Source organism: Solanum pennellii, chromosome 4, assembly GCF_001406875.1.
Source record: "Solanum pennellii chromosome 4, SPENNV200".
NCBI lineage: Eukaryota > Viridiplantae > Streptophyta > Magnoliopsida > Solanales > Solanaceae > Solanum > Solanum pennellii.
In genome coordinates this window covers 66700861-66726197 of record NC_028640.1, presented here as the reverse complement: position 1 = coordinate 66726197, position 25337 = coordinate 66700861, and the positions used below count along the sequence as shown (strand labels likewise).

At 34.1% G+C, this 25337-nt stretch overlaps 2 protein-coding genes across 2 annotated transcripts in view; one reads left to right on the top strand and one right to left on the bottom strand.

The window, feature by feature from the left end:
• Window positions 1-11946: 11946 nt before the first annotated feature.
• On the top strand, window positions 11947-16139 carry LOC107015766 (glutathione S-transferase TCHQD). The gene is made up of 3 exons (XM_015216166.2): window positions 11947-12099; window positions 13327-13570; window positions 15281-16139. Exons 2-3 carry the CDS (start codon window positions 13362-13364, stop codon window positions 15876-15878), a joined length of 807 nt encoding a protein of 268 aa, XP_015071652.1. The 5' UTR covers window positions 11947-12099; window positions 13327-13361; the 3' UTR covers window positions 15879-16139.
• Window positions 16140-16408: 269 nt separating this feature from the next.
• The window catches only part of LOC107018016 (histone-lysine N-methyltransferase ASHH2-like), a 22842-nt gene continuing 13913 nt past the window's right edge, over window positions 16409-25337 (bottom strand). Inside the window, exons 15-18 of the mRNA XM_015218350.2 lie at window positions 25197-25276; window positions 24838-24917; window positions 22089-22134; window positions 16409-17733 (exon numbers count right to left, since the gene is read on the bottom strand). Coding sequence (XP_015073836.1) covers window positions 16942-17733; window positions 22089-22134; window positions 24838-24917; window positions 25197-25276 — 998 coding nt within the window. The 3' untranslated portion in view covers window positions 16409-16941. The remainder of the gene's footprint in view (window positions 17734-22088; window positions 22135-24837; window positions 24918-25196; window positions 25277-25337) is intronic.

Genomic DNA, 25337 nt, shown 5'->3' with positions numbered 1-25337 from the left:
ACAATGATCGTATTTGCTTCTTATGTACCTTTGCTGCAACATAAACTTGTCAAATCGTTTGTACCATTGTCTAGAAGATTGTTTCAATCCGTACAATGATTTTTCAAGTTTGCACACCATATTTTCTTTTCCATCAACTTTGAATCCTTCTGGCTGAGTCATGTAGATTTCCTCTTCCAAGTCTCCATGTAAAAATGCAGTTTTTACATCCAACTGAACTAGTTCCAAATTTAACTGTGCTACCAAAGCCAACAAAACTCTAATGGAGGAGTGTTTCACAACTGGAGAAAACACCTCATTATAATCAATTCCCTCCTTTTGAGCATATCCTTTGGCCACCAATCTTGCTTTGTAGCGAACATCTTCTTGGTTAGGAAATCCTTCTTTCTTTGCAAATACCCATTTGCACCCAATTGCTTTCTTGCCCTCTGGGAGATTGGCCAATCTCCATGTATGATTCTGATGAAGGGACTGCATTTCTTCATCCATGGCAATCCTCCACTTATCTTCTTCTGAACTTTGGACTGCGTCTTTATAAGTGGTAGGAATGTCATCAGCTGCAATTGAGTCCGCACAAGCCACCATATCTATGAGTCGAGCAGGTTTTCTTAATGTCCTTTTTGGCTTGCCGGTTGCTATTGATTCAAGTTGTGGCTGAGGTTCTTGAGATGGAACCTCCTCTTCGACTGGCTCTCCTTCAAGAGGAAAATTTTCTGTTGTTTCCTCGTTTGATCCCTGTGTTGGGAAAATTATCTTTCCCTCAAACTCCACCTGCTTTGAAGCACCATCAATTTGTTTGACTTCTTCAACTGTTACCTTATTTGTCAAGGTAGATTCATCAAAGGTAACATCCCTGCTGAAAATGACTTTTCTTGTCTCTGGACACCATAAACGGTATCCTTTGACTCCAGAAGTAATTCCCATAAATAAAGCTTTCTTTGCTCTTGGGTCCAATTTTGACTCTCTTACATGATAATATGCAATTGAGCCACATACATACTTCAGCAGGTTTTCCATACCATTTTTCAAATGGTGTCTTCCCACCAATAGCAGCAGATGGTAGACGATTAATGAGGTGGCACGCATATGTTATTGCCTCAGCCCAAAATTCTTTGCCCAAGCCAGCATTGGACAACATACATCGAACTTTCTCCAGCAAAGTTCGGTTCATGCGTTCTGCCACTCCATTCTGTTGTGGTGTATTTTTTACGGTGAAATGTCTAACGATGCCATTTTCCTCACAAATTTTCTGAAAAAGATCATTTTTGTATTCGCCACCATTGTCTGTGCGAAGACACTTGATCTTTCTGCCACTTTGAGTTTCTATCATCGCCTTCCATTTGAGAAAAATTCCAAATACTTCATCTTTTGTTTTCATCGTATACACCCACAATCTTCGAGAAAAGTCATCAACAAAGGTTACAAAATAGTGTTTCCCACCTAATGAAGGTGTTTTGGAAGCACCCCAAACATCCGAATGAACATAATCCAAAATACCTTTAGTATTATGGATAGCTGTTCCAAATTTAACCCTTGTTTGCTTTCCCTTAATACAATGCTCACAAAACTCCAAGTTGCAAGTTTTTACTCCTTTTAGCAATCCTTGATCTGATAAAGTTTTCAAGGATTTCCCTCCAGCATGCCCCAAGCGCATATGCCACAGCTTGGTCATTTCTGCCTCCTTCTCGTCATTGGATGTTGTTGCCGCTGTCCCAATAACTGTACTACCTTGATAGTGGTACATGTTATTATTTCTTCGAATTGCCTTCATTACCACCAGTGCACCAGAGCATATTCTCATCACGCCATTATCTGCAATGACTTTGAACCCCTTTGATTCTAGGGCTCCTACAGAAATGAGATTTTTNACATCTGTTAATGTTCTACTTAATCCATCATGGTTCCTTAATCGGATTGAACCAACACCATATGCGGTAAGAGGATTATTGTTTGCAGTGTGAATAACTCCACATTCTCCTTCTTGTAAATCAATAAACCAGTCCCGATTGGGACACATATGATAACTACAAGCTGAATCCATCAACCATACATCAGATGATTTGGATGGATCTGTTATAACTAGTGAGTAATCGGAATCATCACAATCAGCCACATTTGAATCCATGACAGCCTTCCCATTATTTGGTTTGGCTTTGCTATTCAACTTTGGGCAGTCTTTCTTCCAATGCCCTTTTTCTCGGCAAAAGGCACATTCATCTTTGCTGAGTCTCGATCTTGATTTGGATCTCCCTTTCTTCGTTCTCATATTATTTTGAGAACGACCTCTCGCAACTAGTGCTTCTGCTTCTCCGCCTTTTTGTTTTTCTCTCTTTCTTTGTTCATAACTGTATAAGGCAGAACAAACTTCTTTGAGAGATACTTCATCATTCCCATGCAGTACAGTCGTTTCAAGATCCTCAAACTCATTGGGAAGTGAACTTAACAACATTAAGGCCATATATCCATCCGTAAAATTCACGTCCATATTTCGAAAATCTGTCGCCAACTTATTAAAGCTGGTGATATGATCATTCATTGTGCTACCGGGAACATAAGTGAAGCGTAACAATCTTCTTTTCATGTAAAGTTTATTTTGACTGTTTTTCTTCAAGAATTTCTCCTCCAATGAATTCCATAATTTATTTGCAGATGTTTCCTTCGTGTATGGATACTTTTGTTCTCTTGCAAGGTAAGATCGAATGGTACCGCAAGCAACACGGTTGATAATCTTCCAATCTTCTTCTCCTACACCGTCTGGTTTCTTTTCTTCAATGGCAATATCTAGCCCTTGTTGAAAAAGAACATCAAGGACCTCGCCTTGCCACATTCCGAAATGTCCTGACCCGTCAAAAATTTCAACTGCAAATTTCGCATTTGACACAATTCTTGTCATAAGCGAAGATGCCAATGATGACGTATTATTGACACTTGATGTGGACTCATCATTTTTCTTGTCTCCCATTTTACTACAAATACTATTTNGCAAAGACCAAAGTAAATCTTTTTTCTGATGTGGAAGTTCAGACTATGCTGCAACCACAGAGCATACTTAGATATACCTTGGCTCTGATACCAATTGTTGCGGAAGCCGAATATATAGAGAGTGATGGAATCACAACTACTATATCTAAAGGTAGCTAATAAATAGTAAATGAGACAACAAGAGAAAGAACACCAGGAATTAACGAGGTTCGGCAAACTTTTGTTTTCTTTTGCCTACTCCTCGGACACAACCAACCAATATTTATTTCACTCCAAAAGAGTACAAGTGAAATACTACAAGAGAGAAAGAAGAACAAATGTCTTAGGAGATGAGAAGACAAGTGAGAGGTGTGTTACAAATGAATTAGGAGCTACCTATTTATAGGAGTAAATTCTTCCTATTGATGTCATCCATGACATCACAATATGTCAAAATGTCAACATTTACCTTGTGAAATCAATTTATGGTTCACCTAAATTTCACCTACAAAAGTTGCTATCTTGACTTTTATACCAATGAAGAATTATCCTCCTAACTACCATATCTTCTCATTAATCCGTTTTTGAATCTTGTCAAATTTAACATCGCTTACATTTCTAAGTAAATTTTATTTAGAGGTTGAAATTATGACATGTTTCAAATTAGCAATTGATCATATGATAAAACATAATTATTCAATTAATATTTAACTCTAGTTTTGTCGAGCAATAGTAACAAGTATCAACAACTGTGGAATTTTTTCATTAGTATTTTCTAATTGAAGATTAACAAAGTAGGATTATTCATGCAACTAACACCCTTCAATTAAAAGAGTCAAAAACATTATTAGTAGGCAAAATTGTTTGTTAAAATAATTTTTAGTAACACGCTAACTAAACTTTATAATGTCAAGTGCAATTTTTTAAAAAAGATTCCAATATACCTGGTACGATTTGCGAGTATTGCATAAGATCGAGGATTTTTACGTGTGCACACTAACAACCTTCATTTCCAACACCAAATTTACCTTAAATAAACTATATACCTCCGTTATGTTTCATTTTCTTGAGACGAGGGTTTTTTAAAATTGATTTATCTACCTCCATAAGTTTTGATAAAATCTGCTTACATTCTAGCCTTCTCGAACCCTAATTTCACCGGATACATTGTTGGATATGTTATAAGAAATACACTTTATATCTTAATAATAATATTGTCGTGTGTAGGGGTGATCATTTGGTTAGACTACTTTGGTTTAGAAAGTTCGATTCGATTTATTAGTGTTCGTTTTAGTAAAAATAAAAATCGAAATTAAATTGAAATTAGTTTTATTTGATTAAATTTATTTCGATTTGATTTTTCGATTTGCACTTATTATTATATGAAGAAACAGAACCGAAAAAGCCTATTCAACATCTATAAAACTACTTACAAATCAATATTCTGCCTGTATATGTTAATATACTGATATTATTAGTATTTTACACTATATATATAATTAAACATTAAGGCCAGAAAAAAATATATATAGGAGTGAATCAATTTTCTTTGTTCATTACTGGTGGGACTGCTTCACCAGTAATCAGATTGAACTCTGGATATGAAAAAAATCTTGTTGGGAGCGCCACTCCCGAATGGTTCTACAGTGCGCAATCCGAATTTAGTTGAAGCTCTAATATGAGCTCTGGACACCGCGTGAATTTTTTTCGGTTGATATTATACTAAAAATTGATGTAAAAAAAAGAAAAGAAAGAATAATCATGTTCTTTCAATACATGTATTTTAGCAACAAATACATGACTAATTTTTGAAATAACAAACCTTATTAAAACAATCGTTCAAACAAATCTCTCTTTTCTTATCATTTACATCAAATTTAGAACATTTACTAGAAAAACAACCAATCTTACAATAGTGAATTTGACTTTGCACATTCATAGAAACAACACAATTATCTACGCAATCATTGTAACATTTTTTATCATTGCCACATTGTAATTTGCAAGCATAAAGGCATCGTTGTACATCAGTCATCCCTTGTGCTACAAAAATCATCATCAACATAATTGCAATTCCAAATTCTAACTTCATTTTTTGCTTCTTTTTTTTTTCTCACTAAGAAAAATTGATTTGATGATAATGTTTAGAATATGTTTAAGTTTAAATAGAATGATACAAATGGATTATGAAAAAAAATATTTTCTTTCTAATTATAAATCCCATTTATTATTTTGCTTAAAAGGGCTAAAATATAATCTATATCACACTAAATTAGGATAGTGTATATGTTTCTTTCTTTTTAGAATCTTCAAGGGTATCAATTTAGACAATGATGAAAACAATTAATTTGGTAACTGGTACTCCATCTATCGTTATTTCCTTGTCAAATATTTTTTACTTGTCAATTTTAAGAAATCAAGAAAGAATATCTTTTTCTTTCTATTATACTATTAATTTATTAAAATTTAGTTAATGTTAATAAATTTGATTTGATTGTATCATTTTAAGGGTAAATAGTTTGTGTCAATGCTTTGATGGTGGAATGAATGAACATGTAGGATATATCTAGTATAGTATGTGTTTGATGTATCATATTATACATACTATGACATAGACCTGACATGTGGGTATATACAAAGGAAAACATGTGTGTATATGTATATCATTGTATATTATGTATATGTGTTGTGTATGTCAATGTATATAGTCGTATATCAAGTGTATATGTTGGCATATACATCACATACATTGATACAAGCTACAAAGAGAAATTGTAAAAGCCATGAAAAGAGAACTACACCAAGGAAGAAAAGTTCAATAAGAAGGAAAAAATATGAACAAAGTTGGCACAAGCACATAACATAAAAGGTTTATGTCTAAACTCTTATCATGTGGACAACTTAATGTGGAATTGGTTGTGAAAAAAAATAATTTCCTAGATATATGAAAAATCACAAAATGTGGAAAAGAACAAGAATAGTTGATTATAATCGAGTTTTTAGTAGGTAAGAGGTAGCGAGGCAAGTGCCCTAGTTGCACAAACAATTTACAATTATAACTCTGACTCGTGTGTTTGCACTTAATAAATGTCAAAATTTGAATGATACGGATATAAAATCATTAAATGAATTTGTTTTCACTAAGATTTAAGTATTTAATTGGTCTGAATATGTCTTAATAATTAAATTCTTGAACGAAGTCTTAATTTTACTAAGAAGTATTTTTTTGTGGATAATATTTATCATTACTTTATCCACAAGAATAACTAACCACCACTAATTAACCACCTTGATCATCACAACTATCACCGTCATTGTCAACTATATATCATTACTTTAGTCGACTACCAACCTCCTCTACCATCATTATCACCATCGACAACGAACATTGTGTCAACCATTACTGTCAATCGTTACACTTACCATCTCTATTATTATAATTTATATCCACTACTACAAAATGAGAATAAGAAAAGAAAGAAATTGTGTAGCTAAACAATGAAAATTAATAATAAATCACATTTACCGGTGGATTATGAGAGAATTCAATTAGCTATAGGAGCGTTTTAGCGATAGATTATCTAGGAATTACCGACACATTTTGTAACTAATTTTATATTTTCTTGTAGTGATCTATTGCCATCACCATCATCGTCACCGCCTCTACCACCACTGCACCAACACCATTGCAGTCGATTTTTAGTTCCAACCAACTTCACCATCACAACTAGCACCACTATCAATAAACTACCACCAAGGCATTGTGAATCACCCCCACATTCTTCAGCCATCACCATTAACATCGTCAACTACTAATAACTATCAACCGTCACTATCATGACAATTAATACAACACCAATCACCTCAATCATCATAACTATCATCACCACCTTTTTTGTCACTAATATCTATCAGTACCATCATCACAAATCATCTCTACTATCACCAACGAACATAAATATTTCATTTCTTTATTCAAAATAATGATTTAATTTTATTGGATTAGTTTCTAACTTAAATATTTCATTAATTTCTTATTTAAATCTGTATGTCAATTATGTTTATAATAATTTTAATTATTCCATGTTGATATATAGCAAAAATATCTCAATCACTCAAAGGTATATTGAGATTTAAACATTTTATTCTTAAAAAAAAACGAGGCCTAAATATCTTTAAAATTGTAAATTTTCAATATTAATATTATTTTACTAATTTATTATGAAATTCATCGCTGACTAACTTTTAGTTTAGAATTTCGATGAAATATATCATTGTTAAATACGATTTTTCATTTATATATAAAAGTTGCCCGTTGAATTTGGGTGAATGAACTTGTTACGAGTGGAATTGGAATAGAATATTAATAGCACAAACCCAATAAGAAATATTCTATTTGTTTTATTTTATGTGATAATTTTTTGATTTTAAAATTTAAATGAATTAATTTTTGATAATAAGTTTTTTATTATAGTTCTTTCAGACAGTTTAAATTTCCAAATATTGTGATTTATAATATTTTTTACGTACTTTATAAATATATAAATTTTAATTTTAAAAAAATTAAAATTTTATATGTAAATTTCTGATTAAACTTAAACTAATCACCATTCCATTCCGCGTGGCTGACGGAGAAAGCAACTTTTATTATATTTATTGTTTATTGAGTTACTTTTTAGTTCAACTTTTTTTTTATACTAAGAAAAAGGGGAGGGGGCGGCGGAGGTTGGCACACGACTTGGAGTTGACTACATTATTGACGGTTTATAGTTTTTTTTTTCATAAATAATTTTTGATATTTATATTAAAGTTTAACTAAATTTTAATTTACGATAAAAAATTTCACACTAAAAAGATAATGTCATATTTAATAAGGCTCGAGCCAAATCTATTTAAAAATAAAAAAGTACTTACCGCTCCATCATAATGGTGTTAGTTACCTTTTTATTTTACTCATTTCTCCCCCTTTCTATTATTGATGATGATTGAGGCATCTATAGTATACTTTTCTTTTATCCTTCGATTTGCGTTATAAAAGTTCATAGTTATAAGCTTTCGTTTGATGTTCTATATATTATTCCGATTCAAGTGTTTTATTGTTAGTCATTAAAATCATGAGGAGAATAATGGCGAAATATAAATATTTTTAGATATGTAATATTTATTAATTTTAAAAAGGTTTTATGATAAAATTTTGAGGGAAGTTTTTTAGAGATGTCTGGATTCTAGAGGTGTTTCTATCGATAGCTTATATTAGGGCGATAAAGAACATATACGATTGAATCAAGTCTCGATTAGAATGGTAAGAGGAAACTCAAAGCACTTCTTAATTGAGATGGGGTTGCACTATGGAATTTGGATCAGTTCTTAGACCTTTCCTATTTGCTTTGGTTGATGGATTGATGTAGTATATTCAAGATAATGTGTTATGGTGTTTGCCGTTTGTGGATGAGAAAGTATTGATTGATGAGACGCGTAATAGAGTTAACGCTAGGTTGAAGGAGTGGAGACAAATTGTGGAGTGTAAAGGTTCTGGTTGAGTAGGATTAAAATATTCGAAGTGCAAATTCAGTGATATAATGCACGAGGTAGGTGCGGGAATAAGGCTTGACACATGTTATTTTCAAGAGAGATAGTTTCAAGTATGTATGATAGAAAGATACCAATAAAACTTAAACATAAATTCTATAGAGTGGTGGTTAAATCCACTTTATTGTATGAGGTGCAATACTAGTTAATCAAGAACCTTCATGTTCCAAAGATTCAAGCTATAGAAATGAAGATGTTAAGATATATGTGTGTAACATACTATTAATAATAAAATTATGAATGAGGATATACATGACAAAGTGGGTGGCCTCTGTGGTGATAAGGTGGGGGAAGCGAGTGTTGGGAATTAAACACACAACACACACAAATAATCTAGAGAAAAGAGAAACGGAACACAAACGGGACACACAAGAATTTAACGTGGTTCGGTTTCCCTACTCCACGACTGTAACAGGAGGATTTTATTTCACTTGTGCTACTATCGAATTACAAATACAAGGATCATATTTATAGGAAAGCCAAATGGTTAACCTAGGGTTTCAGTAATGGGTCGGGCCGGCTCACAAGCCTCCACAAAGCCCAACAATCTCCCACTTGGAGGCTTGAAGAATTTCAACTGTCATCCACTTAGAACACTTGTATGTCTAGTAATCTTTTTCAACTCTCTCCTGCTACAGCGGCCTTCTCATCAGTCAACTGAAAGGCCCGTTGAAGCTCCCCGAAGCTTCAACACATCAGTCACGGCTGAAACTGCCCTTGACTCGTCCTCGGTCCCTACCGGCTCCCACTTGAGACACGAACTGCCGGATCCTAGAACTCCCTGAGAACAAACACTCTCCATACTCAGCAAGAAATTTTCTGGAGACGTATCAACAGCTGGAATACTGGTTCTCTTGACCCACTGTCTTCTAGGAGCCTTGGCTGAAGCACGGCCGGTGCTCCCACTGCCACAAACGCCTCTGACTGGTCTTCCTGAACCTTTCCTTGCTCGTTCATCCTGAATCTGACCTGTGGCTCTGGGTTTCTTTCTTGCAAAGACAACCTTCTTCTGCCCACGAGATTCTGTGAACCGGACTTTGTTTTTCTTCTGAACTGGGACGGTCACTCCCTCAGACGGTAATCCGACAATATACAACGATCCTCTTTTTGTTCCACGAGCCATGACAAGATTGCCCCTCACGACCTTCCACTGCCCATTTCCGAACTTCACATGATGTCCCTGTTCATCCAACTGCCTAACAGAAATCAAACTTTTCGTCAAGCTTGGAACAACTCTGACATCCTTCAAGGTCCAGAAACCGACTGGCGTCTTCAGCACCATGTCACCCATGCCCGTAACATCAAGAGCTCTATCGTCTGCAAGCCTTACCTTTCCAAAGTCTCCAATAACCAGATTCTGCAATGCTTCACTGCTGTGGGTAGCGTGAAAAGAAGCACCAGAATCCATGACCCAGGAATCCACATTGCTCTCCGCGCAACAGATAAACAAATCCTCGTTGACGCTGTCTTCTGCAATGTTGACTTGTTTGTCTTTCTGGCATTGATTCCTGAAATGCCCCACCTCCTTGCAGTTCCAACATGTTACACCTGAGCCATCCCGAGCCTTCGACTGACTCCTTCTTCGGTTCCTGCTCCCACTACCTCTGTTATTTCCTCTGCCTCTGACGACGTTTAGCATATCACCTGATGATTCTCCAGAACTCCTTCTTCTGACATCCTCGCCAAGAACGAGATCACGAATCTTCTCAAAGGTGAATCCATTAGGTCCCACTGAACTGGCAACTGCTGTAACCGTTCCGGACCAACTGTCAGGCAATGATGATAACAGTAGTAAAGCTTGAACTTCATCATCGAACTTAATGCCAACTGACAAAAGTCTGGCTAAGATCGAATTCAATGAGTTGATGTGCTCGGTAACTGAACTGCCTTCCTTCATCTTTGTGTTCACCAACTCTCTAATCAGAAAAATTTTGTTTGCTGCAGATGGCTTCTCGTACATGTTAGACAAGGCTTCCAAGATGCCTTTCGCTGTCTTCTCCTTAAGAATGTTGAACGCAACATTCTTGGTCAACGAGAGTCGGATAACTGACATAGCTTTCCGATCCAAAACTGCCCACTCTGCATCAGACAATTTTCCTTGCTTGTCACCCAACACTACGTCCAAATCTTTCTGAACCAGCAAATCTTCAATCTGCATCTTCCACCAACTGAAATCTGTACCATCGAACTTCTCAATTCGGAACTTCCCATCTTCTGTCATCTCAAAGGACTAAATGAGATACTCGGTACAACTAATTTCAGATCTTGGTAATTTCGTCAGAAATATTGCACCACAAAAAAAATCGCACACACCTTCGGCAATTCCCTTAACGGCGTCTTGCACGGCTGTAGCTTGCGAACGGCGGCGGCACACTCCTTCCTGCACACAGTTCTTCACACAAGAACCCTAGGTGACAATTTCTCACAATTTGTGTTACAGTGTTGTTGAAACCTCGCTCTGATACCAATTGTTGGGAATTAAACACACAACACACACAAATAATCTAGAGAAAAGAGAAACGGAACACAAACGGGACACACAAGAATTTAACGTGGTTCGGTTTCCCTACTCCACGACTGTAACAGGAGGATTTTATTTCACTTGTGCTACTATCGAATTACAAATACAAGGATCATATTTATAGGAAAGCCAAATGGTTAACCTAGGGTTTCAGTAATGGGTCGGGCCCGCTCACAAGCCTCCACAAAGCCCAACAGCGAGGGCTTGAATATATTGGGTACGAGAAGAGGTACTGGTAGAACAAAAAGATATTGGTGAACAATGACTAGAAAAATATGACACAACTTCATATTATTAGAGACATAATGTTAGATAAAAGGGTATGAAAATTGTGTATTAAGGTGAAAGGTTTGCATGGTTCTTATAATGTCTTAGCTTTTATAATTTCTACCATTTTTTGTTGTTATTGTGTTAGGGTTACCACACTATCCTATAGTTATTATTACTATTTTTTTATTAGGTAATTTATTTTCTTCACTGCCTTCTTAAATTTTCCCTTTTTCATTTTTTACTTTGATATACGGTATTCAAGTCAAGGGTCATCCGCTGGAAGCAACATTTTTATCTCTATTAGATAAGATAAAATTTGCGTATATTATATCTTTTTCAAACTCCATTTATAAAAATTGACTGAATATATACTTTGTTGAAATACTTCTCCACAAAAATTATAAAAACATATTAATATCAATACGTTTGAATAGTCATTATGTATCGTCCCATAAACTGTGGTATAATTTTATATTATATTATGTTATATTATTTTCTGTCATTTTATTATAAATAATTTTGATAATGTTAATTTGTTTGAAGGAATGAAGTAATAAGGAATTAGTTGTCGCTTTCCTATTTCCATGAAAGCCAAGTAAAAGGCATTTAGAAAACTACTTTTCTCGGTTGTCAAATTCTCTCTCTCTCTCTACAAAAAGGCATAAACCTCTTTAAGCTCTCTCTCTCTATATGTGTGTGTGTGAGAGAGACCCCAATTCTCTTTCTGCCAAATTGAATTCTCTACTGGATTCCATTAGGTATGTTCTGTTTTTGCTACTTTTTTGTTTTAATCCTTCAAAAATTCTTGCTTTTAATGGTGAGTAATTTTACCAATTCTGGGTTTCTTTGTTGTTGTGATTCTTGGTGTTTCTGGATTGTTCTGTTAGTTTCTGGAAGTTGTGGGTTCTGATCATAATTGAGTAATTTTTATTTTTTTTTAAGTTTTCTGGTCCAGCTTATAGTCTAGTTGGTATTGGTTTGAATCTTCCACACACCAGTTGTGGGTTCATACACTTGTTTGGTTATAGATTTAAAAGTTGAAAAAAAATTGAGTTTTTGAGGTTTTGGGATTTGAAGTTGTGTCTAGAAATTAGGAAAAAAAATTGCAATTTTATGAGGGAATTCCTTAAAACCCGTGATCAGTTTTTGGGAACTTGAAAATATTTGAAGATCAAATTTTGTGGTGGAACAGATACTATTTGAAGAATTTTTTTGAAAAACTATGGTCAGACTCTAGCTTAGTGTATCCAACTTTGTGGGCTCTGTTTGGCTTACAGGGGTCGTTTGGTTGGGAACAAGTTATTCCGTGATTAACTTACCCCATAGGTATGGTATAAATGGTGGGATAAATAATCCATGAACTATCTGATACCTCCAACCAAAAGTAGGATAAGATAACCCTGCATTTCATATCGAGACTATTATACCTTATGCCTCATACCTCACACCAGCTTACTCTTTAAAGTTGTAGATTGAGAATGTGAAAACAACGAAGGTGAAAAAAGAAAGAAAGGAATGTGATATAACATATGAAGTTTATACATATGCATTAGTGGTGCTGTTTTTCTATGAATTGATTGCAGAATACCGAGTTGTCATTAATCTTCACGGAAAAATTTAGTTTTAGGCAACATGAGTTTTGTGGCTTATTGTTGTTTGCTGATATACTTATATGATTTCTGCTGTCTTGCATTTTGTTGCTAACAATCTTCATAGTATTTATCGAAATCAGTTTAGTCCTGTCATCACGAAGTCCTGTAGGAATAAATGTTGTTTTCAAGATTCTAGATTGCTGCTTCCGTGTCACTGTCTTTGCATCTGCCTATTGTAGATGAACAACAATCTTCACTGTTGTTGCATCTGTCTATCATAAGAAGAAAATGTTGTTGCCTACTTTATCTTGCTCAAAGAAGAAGAAGAAAATGTTGTTGCATCTGCCTATTCGGAGGGTTTTAAACTGATGATTTTGTTGTAATCTGGTGCAGGTATAACATTCTTGGCATTCTATGTTAATAATACCATGCAGTTATATCATCATCCTTTTTCCTTGAACAGCCAGAAGGTGAGACTTACTTTGGAAGAGAAAGGTATTGATTACACGTCGCATCATGTGAACCCTTTAACGGGCAAGAACATGGATGCATTTTTCTTCAGTATGAATCCAAGTGCGAAAGTTCCTGTGTTCCAGAATGGTTCTCACATCATATATGATACCATTGAGATAATTCAGTAAGTCTTCTCTACGCCTTGCTATATTTTTCTTCTATAAAAGGTACAAAAGTATAAGCATGAAAGGTTAAAAAGGAGTATTGCAAGCCGTTGTCATTAAACATCATTTGGTTGATTTAATCATATATTATTATAAGCATGAAGCTCAAAACTTAAAAGTTGAATTACCATTTTACCCTCTAATAAATTAAAACTTATATAATTTATATATATATAATCTTCTTATTCTCATTTCATAATTTTGACCTTTCAAATTTCTAACATAAATGTAAATAAAAATAAAAATGAGTAATTATCAAGAAATTAAAGTAGATTCATGTATCTTTAAAATTAAACTTCATCTCTATCTTTTTTATATTTATTTTAACAATAATTCATGTGACTTTTCATGTTTCCATAATTTTGTTCTATAAATTTAACTTTTTCAAGAATAACTTTTATTTACCACTCCTACAATTCTTGTATGTAGGAACTCTAAACATGTAAAATAATTTTACAATTTGGGGTGAAAGTTGTGAGATTCCCTTATGCAGTTACGAGAATAGATAAGAATTCAATTACTGAAGCATCAGAGCTTGATGTGTTAGTTTTATACTTATTTGTAGTAAGAATTATAATAAGACTTTTTTGTCTCTCTTCATATAGTTGAATTCTTGTTTTATTAGCAAGTTGCTCTAAATTCATATTTGTATTTTGTATGCTCAAATGTTCAGTTTCACTATAAAGACAAACAAAATGAAATGCCTAATTATCTTGCTCATGTGTACCTTTTTTTTTTCTTTTCTCCGTACTTATAATTTTTACATATACATTAATTTTCATCTTTAAGAATGAATGTGATAAAATAGGATGTTTACTCTTTTCTTTTCTTTTTATGGAAAAAAAGGTGAAACATATAATATTAGATTAATGGTGGATAAGTTATGTATGACAGAATTAAATTTTATATAAAAATAGTAATTATTCATAAATATTCTGATTTTTAAAATATAAATGATAAAACGTTTTACATCTTAGTTTTTAAATATTTATAGTTAACTAATTAGTTTAAAGTGTTTGTGGATAAAAATTTAATACAATACTTAAAACACGTTCATTAAAAAAGTTGAAATGTTTTGTTTTCCTTCCCTCAAAGTTAATCTTACACTATCTAGCATTATTCTACCAATAAAACGGGGAACTATCAAGAAATTTAATTTAGATAGTTGTTATTTTGCAAACTTATTTTTTGAATTACAAACGAAGTTTATTTTATTAATTTCTCATATTATTATTTCGATGCATTCACTTGGAGGTCAGAAAATTGGAGTGTCACAATTAGTAGTAAAACAAAGAAAGAAATCTCAATTAGACATATTTTATTATTTAGTAGTATTATCTTTTAAGAAATAATATACTCATGGGTTACACGCGCAAAGCGCGTGCCCGGAAACTAGTAGAGGAATAGTCATGAATTATATTTTTATCACCAGGTTGTTACCCTCCAGGGACCTTTTCTCCTGACAAGAATAGAGTTGTACCTTGCTCTCTGGACGATAATGTTTTAGATTACTTATGATCAAGCATATTTATAGACAGATGGATAGATCATGTACATCTTGATTAGTACAAGTATATTGGCTGAATAATAGTTTGTATTTTCTTTTTTTCTGAGTTTTTTAGGGGGGTTATTTGTTGAGGAAGAATATTTAATTGTTCCAACATGCACAGGTATATTGAAAGAATTGCAGAAAAAGTGTCGTCTGGCGGAAACAATCTGAACCTTAGCAGCAGAGAAGTTATCGGATGGATGCATAAAATACAAGAATGGGATTCAATGTACTTTACCCTTTTCCATGTCCCTGAGAAGTATCGGCTATGTGTTTCTAAATTCCTAAGACGTGTAATAATTGCCCGAATGGCTGAATCTCCCGACTTAGCAAGTGCTTACCACTGTAAGCTACGACAGGCATATGATACGGATGACAAGTTGAAGAATGCTGACGTTTTGAGACGAAGTGAGAACCATCTAGTAAGACTTCTTGATGAAGTGGAACTCAAACTTGGTGAAACATCATATCTAGCTGGGGAAGAATTCAGTCTAGCTGATGTAATGCTCATTCCTCTTCTAGCTAGAATAGAACTCTTGAACTTGGAAGACGAGTACATAAACAGTCGTCCAAACATAGCAGACTATTGGGTGTTGGTTAAACAAAGACCTAGTTATAAGAAGGTGATTGGTAAGTACTTTGATGGATGGAGAAGACGAAAGACGCTGCTGAAAACATGGTGCTTCATCCGTGTCAGAAGCATGCTCCGAAAATATTGAGAAATCAATGTTGGAGAGGCAAGCACTTCTCTACTTCAGTTCCAACTCTTCTCCTTTTATTGCTATCCAGTGTATTGTCTTTCTTCCTTTCTTTGTGTTTTTTTTAGGAAGGGAGGAAGAACTCGCAGTTGCATAGTTTTACAACAATAATTGTTAAGATGATATAATATTATGCTTTGTTTTTGTTTGTACCTTCTTGTAAACTAGAATGGAAGTCATTTGCAATTGTTAATATACATGGAAAGTTGAACGTTTGGTCTTTGTTGAGACTTGAGATTACAATATTCTTCTTTACCAAGTGGCTTGAGTTCCTTGAACATCATCAAGAATGCCTGAAAATGGGTGTAGAGACTATCAGTTTTTGGTAATGTTAAATGTAACTGTGTTGGTAGCAGTATAGACTAGAAACAACTTAATCTCTAATTTTGTTTTTAAAAAAAAAAATTCCAAGATTGCAAATAAATGATATAGAAAAAAAACAAAAGGGGATTTCACCTTTATCCCCAAATATACATCAGTGATTGTCAAAATTCATAAAAATGCAGAAACACATATATTTCCAGAGTTGAAAAAAAAAATATGAAGGTTACCCCTGTGAGGCATAAATAATGATATTGCCAATGTAGCACGCGTCAAATAAGAATATCTTTTCTTTTTCTTTCTAAACCTTAACAATCGGAGAGAAGAACAAGAAAAAAGAATTATGGACTCAGACCCCCAAAAGCAGAATAAGTGCTTTACAATTCTGTTGGTGGCAAAGAATTATCAGTACAAAGGACTTGGAAGCTCCTGAGGGCTTCAACCTATGGAAGCTAGCTAAAACTAAAAACTGTGTTGTGAATGATTCTGTTGGAGTAGTATGCCACAAATTCTCCATTCTACGGGTATGGAAACTCATTGATTCAATCTCTCTGCTTGCTACACCTACACTTCACATACTAGCGTTTGAGATGTTTCCTGTGCACCCCTCCAGCCATTTTTGAATTAATACACTTCTGCTGCCAAACATAATTCCTTCACAAGTTATGATAGTCCCTAGCTCGTTCAACATCAAATTGGGTATTTACAGAATCTTGCGGAGGCTTGCGCCAGAGAGGCGTGGGGGATTATGAGTAGACTGGCCATGTTGTGGATTTTGAGGTGGCTCGCTAAAAATTCCAGCGGCATTATCTGCAGGAGATATAGGATCTCTTCTATCATGGGGATATGTAGGCAAAGGAGGAAAAGGATGAAAAGGTACTCCTGGAGCAACAACCCAAGCATCATATCTTTCTTTTTGAGGTGACCCAAACTGCTGCACTTTGGAAAGTGGAATTCCATAGGAGACTGGCAATCGTGAAATAAACCTCTGCTGCAGATGCCCTGTGACCACTGGATGCGGATGCTTCTTGCAACTGGGTTCTTGGAGACTACAATCTGCACTTGAAGAAGCACCGCATGAGATCCTAGAGGCCTTCTTGGGGATTGAAAACCCAGGAGGGGCATCATCTATGTCCTGCGTTCGATCATCAACCGCATTGGTTTCAATTCTTTGATCTACATCTAGTTCTGCCTCTTGATCCCATCGACTCTTACGCTTACGTTTCCTTGCTCCATTGGTTGCCCCATCAACACATGAAGTAGATGAGCCATCAAGGACACCAGCATCTATCCTAGTAGATTCTACCATTAAATGTGAGGTACATTCTTCTGTTTCTGAGGGTTTCACACCACAATGGTCTTGCAATGGTGAACACCTATTGTACCGTGGAGAAGGACGCAAGTCAATCTGGCTGTCATCTCTGTCAATGCAGCTACTTTTTCTGAGAGGTCTACGTATCCACCTATCTCTGAAGTTCCTTGCAATTTGATGAACCTGAGACACACCATAAACACAGTAAATCAATTAATGTCAAAAAAATTAATGCACAAATGGTACTATACATGATACATGAAACCAAGACCTCCGGATCAAGATAGGTGATTTCAAAGACTAGAACCCCCATCCCACACACCATAAAAACAGAAACATTACATTCCCGTGAACAATCATTTTCATGGTAATAATCAAACTAGCAGAACAACAAAAGATCCAAGGAAAAAGTAGAGTCAATTGCAATATGCATGACAGGAGGACCTAGCACGCTTCACGTATAAATATAGATCAAGCCTGCAGGAAATGAGCAAATGAAACCTCGTAGCCCAATCAAAAGCAAGAAGAAAAAACATCAAAGCAAGTTGTCTCCAAGTTCTTTAGAAAGTTCCTTCTAATTTGTAAAAAGTCGAGACTCCCTTCCAAGTTAGCTTGACCCCCTTTATCAAGTTGTAGTAACTTTTTTTCTAACTAAGATCAAAAGAGAAACTGTTCATCAACATTGACATACAAAATCCGGAGCTAGAATCCTTTTCTCTAAAACTAGTTCCCTCCTGTTAACCACTCCACTACTTTCTGGGGCGGCTCTGGGAAAAGGTTCCATCCTGAAAAGCCAGAGTTTCCTCTTTCCCTCCTTCTAATTCTCATTAAAGCTAATTGCAGAGTATAGTCACTTTCTTCGGCACACAAATTAACCATCAACAAATGCACATACTTTTTAACATAAACAAGAGGTTTCCAACCATAAAACCAAACTCTAGAGGTTTCAGCTTGTTGGACTGAAGAATGTCATTGGAAGCCTCAGCTTTTTGAGAAAAAATATAAAAACTAAACAAGCTCAACAGCACGGGTACAATCTTGTTCAGGATATGTGCCATCTCCCGTTGAAACAATATGATGAACACAGAACAAAGGCCCCTGAATGCTTCCCCCTGAATGCCACATTAGTAGAGCTTCTTTTCGGTTAGCTCAACAGCACAGGTACAATCTTGTTCAGGATATGTGCCATCTCCCCTTGAAACAATATGATGAACACAGAATAAAGGCCTCTGAATGCTTCCCCCTGAATGCCACATTAGTAGAGCTTCTTTTTGGTGTGGAGTACTGTCTAAGTTTTGGTCAAACAGATTCTAAAGATTTTAGACGACAGATAAGACTTGATGAGACATTGGTAATGCCCTCCCCTTTATATTCACCTAATTTTGATATTAACTTTCTTGGATAGATTATAATGCTATATTAGGAGAGAAAAATCAGCCTTTTTACTTTACATACATCCATAGGTTTCTCCAATCATCACGAGCACAAAATAGGAATCCTTTCAATTCGCAGTGAAAACCAAGAAAAGTACGGGGAGGGGGCAATACAACCGAATCAATCGAACTGAAATATTTTATTAAGTATAATTAATAGGGAAAAGGGCCTAACATTCCCCTCCACTTTGTCATTTAGAGTTGATATATCTCTCGTTATGAAAATGGTTCATATATACCCCCAACTATTATACAAATGGCTCATATACCTTTTTCCTCTAACGGAAGTGAAAAAATAAAAATCCATATAGTGGGTATATTTGATCCTCCTCACACGTATCTTTTTTTTCTTTTTTGTTTCAATGATTAATTTAAATTTATTATTTTGATGATCAAATTTATTATGTTTCACTAATTTTTCTAGAAAAATTTATTATATATGCCCCACTTTTTTTTACAAATACAAAACTAAATTGCAATATAGCCGAAAAAATAGTTTTAGAAGTCAAAAAAAGATTAGTTTTAAATTTTTTCTTTACACTAAAGAATGAAAGAAAAGGAATAACAACTCAAATAATGATAATTAACGAAGTTAAAAAAAAAAATTTACGTATGAAAAACATTAAAATATACCTTGAACTTTGCTAGAATGCTCATATATACCCCTACATGATTTTTTAAAAACTAGAACTCAAAAGTATAGATTTAAAACTAGTTTTTTCACTTCCGTAAGATGAAGGGTATATGAGCTCATTTTGTAATGGTAGGGATGTTGACACCCAATTTTGGTCTAACATTTTCAAAATTCGTAATTTTTCAGTTTATTTATTTAATAGTTCAAAATGATTTGTTTAATAATTTTAAATAAGTTTATCGATAACTATCCTTATTTATTAAAATTTAGAATTTTTTATTTGTTAATTTTAAAATTACATTTTTACATGTCATTATTTACGTTCATTATATTTTTTTTAATGTTCATTTTGTTACATTTATTAATATTTATGTTGATATTTAGCAGAGTCTAAAATTTATTCAAATACGAAAAGAATTTAAGGATTCTATTCATATAATTTTGGGCCACAATGCCTAAGCCCAGCATTTGAGCCCATTTCGTGTTTTCCTATTTAAGTTATTAAGTCAAAAAATGAGGGGAGTGAATTTATTTTAGGGTTGTAAAATTTTTCAAATTCTTATCCACAAAAAGGGTTTCACATCCGGCGAGGTTCCGGCAATACAAAACCCCAAGCCAAAAACACCACCACAAAGACCCAAAACCCCACCATGGAACAACCATTTCCCCCCACTCGTTCAAGCCAACTGTCTGAAACAGCCCCCCAAAGCTCGCCGCCTTCACGAGCTCGACCCAAAGACCCCCATTTTCCAGCAAGCTTGAACTCCAACAGTCGCTAATACCAAACTCCCAACGCTCCAAAACTCAACTCCGGCAAACAACCAGCTGCAACAATGATAAATCCGACAAACCCCGAAGCTCCAAACAAAGAGACAACCAGTGACCACCCCCTAGAGCTTCCAGATCTGATTGGAGTCACGATTTTCTGGCTAGTGACTTGATTTTTGCTCAAGAAAACAACAACAACTTCGAGTTTCCGGCAAGCCCAACACCATTGTTACCCTCTCTTCTCCGGTGATTTCCAACCAACCCTCCTCCTATTCCCTTTACTTTTCCTTGATTTATTCGTTTTAGATTTGACCGGAGACCTATCAAATATGCGAATTCTTCGTCTCTATTTACATTGATTCCTTTTGTATATTTCTTGCTACATCTTGCTACTGTTTGTTTGTTTCCATGTCTTAGCTAATTATATATGGTTATATGGTTTAGTTATTGTATATTAAATTTTGATAGTATTATAGATTTGATTGGATATTTTTCCCGTTACTATGTTGATGTTTGGCTGTTATTTAGTAGAGTTCATTTCTTAATTTTATGATTGCTTTTGACCTTTCCTAGCAAAGCCTTTAATGATTGTTTCCAGATTTATTTAATTATTTTAATGTCATTTATTGTTGTCCCAGACACTATTATATTGTTTTTTGCTAATTTGGTGTTGATTGGGTTGAAAAGCTTAATTTTAGTAAGTTCCATGTTGCTCCGATTATCGCTTATTATTTTCATATTGAGCCTTTTCTTTGCTATATTTTCTTGCTCGCTGTCATTGCCATTAATTATGTATGATATTAGTCACTAGTCCATTGCTATTTTCGTGCTTTGACTATTTTTATATTATAGCTTTCATTATGTTTATCTCTGTTTTAGTCTTTTGATTTTTCATAGTTTACTTGTTGAATGAAGTTAAATATTGGCCAATGAAAAAATCTTTCCGGCGGTTTGGGAGGCCTCCACATAGTAAAAGACGGAAATTTAGTTAAGTTTATATTATTTACTTGTTAAAATGGCCGATGAAGAAATTACCGTCTATTTCTAAGGTCTTCCATGTTAATAAGACGGATTTTTATTTTTTAAGTTATTATTTGAGTTATTCATTTTTACTCGTATTTATTTAGTACTAAGACTTTTACTAAATGTCTTTCGAACAAAGTTTGAACAATATTTTTGACTCATTATTATATATTATTGACAATAGGCAAATTTAGGCCGTTTCTTGTATTATTGTTTATTTTAGTACTTTCTATATTTTATTATTGTTTTACTTGTATATTGTTTTATCTCCTCCTCAATTTGAAAAAATGAATTCAGTCGGGACCCATAGTTGTGGATTTCGAAGGATGCCTAACACCTTCCCTTCGGAATCACTTGAACCCATTACCTAGAATCTAATGGTTTCATAGATCACTTAATGTTTTCCTAGTTTTTTCCTAAAATTAGGTGGCGACTCCTTCAAAATTCATTTATTCTTTGAACTTCTTTTAAAATTGACTTAATGAATAGAGTAGGGATATAAAGAAGGGGTATATGTGAGTCATTTGTACAACGGTAAGGGTATATATGAGTCACTTTCATAACGAAGGTATATCAACTCTAAAAGACAAAGTTGAGGGGTATATCAAGCTTTTTCCCTAATAAATATACCACTTACAACTTGATGAAATGAAGTGGTGCATAAAGCAAGAACAGGTTACCTGTTTGTCTATGTGTTCAGTCAATCCCAAAATTGAGACCCTAAAGCTGCAAGAGAAACAAACATAACTTCAGTATCAATTTTGAAATCTCAAGTTTTCGCTTGATAAATATGGCCAAAAGTTGAGCATTGAATATACTATTTCATCCACTATTCCCGCACCCAACAACTATTTCGGTCTCATCCAGTTATTCATGCAGCATATTCATGTTTCCATAATTCTTATTTATTCATATTTTTAAAACTGATTCACTGTTCATCTTAGCAGACCTATCAAAGTAGCTTAAATATTTAGCTTTCAATGCTCTTATATTTTTTTTGCTACCGATTCATAGTTCATGTGAACTTTCAAAAGTAGCACGTCCTAGCTGACCTATCAAGTTATTACTTAGTATATGCATGTTAACGTCAAAGTAACATGCTGTTGGCAAACACACATCACTGTCACAATCCAGTGACATGTCACTTCAAAACTGAGTTACCAGCCCACAGCTAACTTGTCTAGAATAACAATCTTAATACTTCTTTTTTTTAAAAAAAAGAACCGAAGTACAAATTCATAAAGATGAAGGAGTTGTTCCCAGAAGATGTGCGAAATATAAGCAGTCTAGAAATGGAATCATATATTTGAATGTTTAACTAAACGATTGCTATTTTTAGTTCTTGGAGGTTGGTGCAACCGCAGATTAAATACCTAAGGCAACTATCACAGTGTTTTTTGAAAGCAATTAGCAATCAAGTGACGAGGTTCATGGGACTTTAAGTGAAAGCTAAAAGTGAAGCGTGCAATTCATGCAACATCAAAAATAACAAGCATATATAACTTTAGCACTTAAATCAAATTATAATTGAAATACCCAATCCAGCATTCAACATATATAATGCCGATATTCCTGTTCAAAAAAATATTAATGCCAATATTCTTACATCCTTAATGTTAGGAATCAATTAGCAACTATTTCTCATTAAGATCATATTGCACATCATTATTTGGAGTGCATAGTTTCACCTATGATGTGATAACCCCTGGCAGCACAACACTTCAGCACTTTAAACGTCGAAGCAATGGCTTTTAAAACGCTTCAACTATGAGAGACTTCTTTGTTTTTCTTCTTTCCAATTCGATGAGGAAACTGGGTGAGTTGGAATGGACATCTTAAGGTTTATAATTGCAAAAAGGAGTGTAACATAAAAAAGGGAGGGTAAGACAAAAGGCAATTCTAGCCATTCATCTCCAATTTCAAACCAACAAAAAAATTCAAGTTGCAACTCTTTGAACATTTAGGAATCGTTTGGTAGAGTGTATTAGGAGAAATAATTCATGTATTATGTATGATATTATTTAGTAGTCCTCCTTTTCAATTAATATGAGTTAGTTTGACTTGGCACATAACTAAGAATGAGAGAGAATTTTTAAATTTGTGGTCTAAAATAAGTGATAGAAGTTTGTGTGGCTATACATCATTTCATCAAGGATAAAATGGGCATATAAAGTTGAATTATTATTAAATATAGTAATGTCTCATTCTTTTTTGGACGACTAAAAAAGGAATGCGAGTCATATAAACTAGGAAAGAGGGAGTACTATGTTTGGTAGGAATTTTGGACCTATGTGTATTAGTTATACACCCTATTTGGTATATTATAGGGTGAGACAAGGGACTACTAGGTTCGATAGGAGTTCTGGACCTATGTATAACTAAATACATATATTAGTTATACACCCTATTTGGTATATTATAGCGCGTATAATACTTTCCATTTGGTGGTATTAGCAATACATAGGATTTGATACCATGGGATTTATATAGGTAAAGACAAAAATATCCCTTAATCCTTTTAATCATTTTGTCTATTTTCTTGGTTTTATGTTTTATATTTGTACTAGTAAATTTATTAAAATAAATTAGCTTACAAATTTTATTATATAGAGAGAGTTGTTCGTTGCTAAAGTAATCCAATACATGTCAACACAATGTTTGAAATATGAGTTATTTAACATTTACTAATTGAAAAGGTAGATATATGACCACATGATGTTTGTAATCTTAATTGAATGTATTATTTTGTTGATATATATGTGGTTTTCTGATTATTTGTATTTTGAACAATTTATAAAATTGCATACATACTAAAAGTACAACTCGCAATTTTTATGAGTAAACATAGATAGTTTATTCGTTTACTATTGTTTACCATCTTTTTGCTTTTTAAAGTAGATGGTCTATTTTGTAAAAATTGAAAATTGAGGTTTTGTGAGTGATCAATTTATAAGATGGCAATTATTTACCACCAAATAATTCAAATGAGAAAATACACTCTTTTCCTTGCTAGTTAGAAGGCTACAAAAAAATAATATTGTCCGGTAGTAGTTATCTACCTTAACCCAATTACATGAAATAGAAATCACATAATAATTCAAGGATATAATTGGAAAAGAGCTTTTTGTAGAGTTTTAAACCAAACACAAGATTAGGTGGGAAGCAATGAATCAAACACTTGATAAAAAGATAACACATGCATCACTAATCCCTGCTTTATTAATCTTTGTACCAAAAGAACCCTTAGAATCTCCCATCTAGTGATTTCAGTAGTCATCCTGATTTTATCTCTTTCCCTTTTCTAAATTATATAACAGAAGGCAATCTATGCATTGTCTAGTTGAGTTTTCTTGCTTTTTGTTCATGCTATGATTCATATAAGTTGAAAACTTCCTTCCATGTATGTGAAATGAAAGAGTATATACTAACCTCTCTACTCCTGGTCTAGAGGGACCTCCATTAATGTGCTCATGAGAAAGAATCCCTCTCGCAGCCAAATACTCCAAAACCTGTAGAAAGGAAAACAGTTGACATATTCTGGCCAAAAGCTAGATAAGATCCTAATAGTTACGTTGAGTCTACTGAGCATTTCCAAGAGAATACTCTGGTCCAAAATAGTTGAATACATTTTTAAGACACTTCAACTTATTGCTCAAACCAATTCCATCAAGATTAAACTAACAAATAAAAATTTATCTCCGCAGCCTCTCAAATCATGGTACTGCTAAAAGAGCTAGTTCATCAGTCAGTAAATTTTACTTGGACTGAATAAATTCTAAAGTAATTACCTTAAGCAACTTTCTGAGAATTGGGATCTTATTGAATTCCCTTTGAGATCGTTTCATTATGTTGTGTAACATCTGCAAACCTAACAAGCAAGAAACAATCACACTCCAACAGTCAGTAATTTATTTGGGGGGGGGGGGGGG